The following is a 1,388-nucleotide window of genomic DNA, read 5'->3' on the forward strand; positions in this document are numbered from 1 at the left end:
CCCCATCCCATCCTCATCCCCAGCCCAGCCCCATCCTGGCCTAATCCCAGCCTCAGCCCATCCCCATCCCATCCTCATCTTGGCCCCAGCTCATCCCCATCCCTATCCCCATTCCCATCCCCATCCCACTCAAATCCCACCCCCATCCCCCTTCTGGCCCTGTCCCCAAACCCGCCACATCCCGTTCTCCCAGGGAACTCCTTGCTGCAGGACGCACCGCTGGGAGCAGGCATCAGGCCCCGCATCCGGCCCTGCTGCCCTTTCCCGGGAGGGGGCTGAGGCGGCTCTCAGCTCTCCCCCCTTCTCCTGCTGCAGGCTCCCAGCTCCCGGACCTTCCTGCACAGCGAGTACGACGTGGCGCTGCCCTGCATCCGCAAGCTGGTGGCAGGTACCGGGCGCCCCGGCTCACCGCAGTGGGTGCGATGAGTGGGGCAGGTCTCAGCCCGCGGGGGGGGCGCAGGGCTCCTGCTCCCACAGGCACATGGATGCAGGCGGGAGGGGGGGGGACGGACGGACCGCGAGAGCGCGGCGGCGCCGGGTGCCGTCCTCGGCCGCCAACCCCGCCGCGTGTCACCCCCCCGCCGCAGCGAGCAGCTTCGCCAAGCCCAAGGTGCTGACGGCCGCCTCCAGCCTCAAGTTCGTCCCCGAGGAGCTGGCGGTGCACTGCCGGGATTTCCGCGTGCTCCGCTTCCTCTTCCACGAGAGCGGGCTGCAGCCCCAGGCCTTTCGGGTGAGCCCCCGGGCCCCCCCCCGGCGCGGGGTACGGGTTTTTGGGGGGGGGGGGACGGGGACGGGACGCCGGCGCCTGCCCCTCACTGCTCTCCTGCAGGTAGCCACCGCCATCGCCCGGGCTCGCGAGGCGGCCGCGTGGCCGGGGGACGCGGGTGAGTGACGCGGGGACAACCGGCGAGCCGGGGGGGGGGTCCCGGTCCTGCCCCACGCTGAGCCGGGCTCTGCCGGGGCCTGCAGAAACCGCGCTGGAGGATGACGACGACGACGAGGAGGATGAGGATGAAGATGAGGAGGAGGAGGAGGAGGAGGAAGGCCCCACGCTGCTCTTCGAGAGCCTCCGCGACTGGGAGAAGGAGCTGAAGCGCCAGGGCGCCGCGGGCTGGCGGGTGAGCGCCGTCAACGAGCGCTTCGACATGGCCACCAGGTAACGGCCCGCCCGGACGCCTGGGCCCGCCGGCTCCCCGCACCGGGAGGGAGCCGGCCCAGCCGGGACGGGTGCCAGGGATGTTCCCGGAGACATCCGAGATCGGGGAGGGGGGGGAAAAATAAAATCGAACCTTCGGCACCTGAAAATCTCCCGTCTCCATCCCAGGATAAGAAACGGTGGCGGATGGGGAGGGAGAAGATGGGAATTAATCTGATTTTCCCACGGTTTG

General features: G+C 70.3%; 1 protein-coding gene across 1 annotated transcript in view; it reads left to right on the top strand.

Annotated features, from left to right (window-relative positions):
• SF3B4 (splicing factor 3b subunit 4) overlaps positions 1-1,388 on the top strand; it is a 14,203-nt gene that overhangs the window by 1,129 nt on the left and 11,686 nt on the right. The window contains exons 2-5 of the mRNA XM_026085781.1: positions 316-388; positions 588-730; positions 830-884; positions 970-1,156. Of these exons, the coding sequence (XP_025941566.1) occupies positions 316-388; positions 588-730; positions 830-884; positions 970-1,156 (458 nt within the window). The remainder of the gene's footprint in view (positions 1-315; positions 389-587; positions 731-829; positions 885-969; positions 1,157-1,388) is intronic.

The sequence above is a fragment of the Apteryx rowi genome, unplaced genomic scaffold, assembly GCF_003343035.1.
Source record: "Apteryx rowi isolate R43461 unplaced genomic scaffold, aptRow1 scaffold_673, whole genome shotgun sequence".
NCBI lineage: Eukaryota > Metazoa > Chordata > Aves > Apterygiformes > Apterygidae > Apteryx > Apteryx rowi.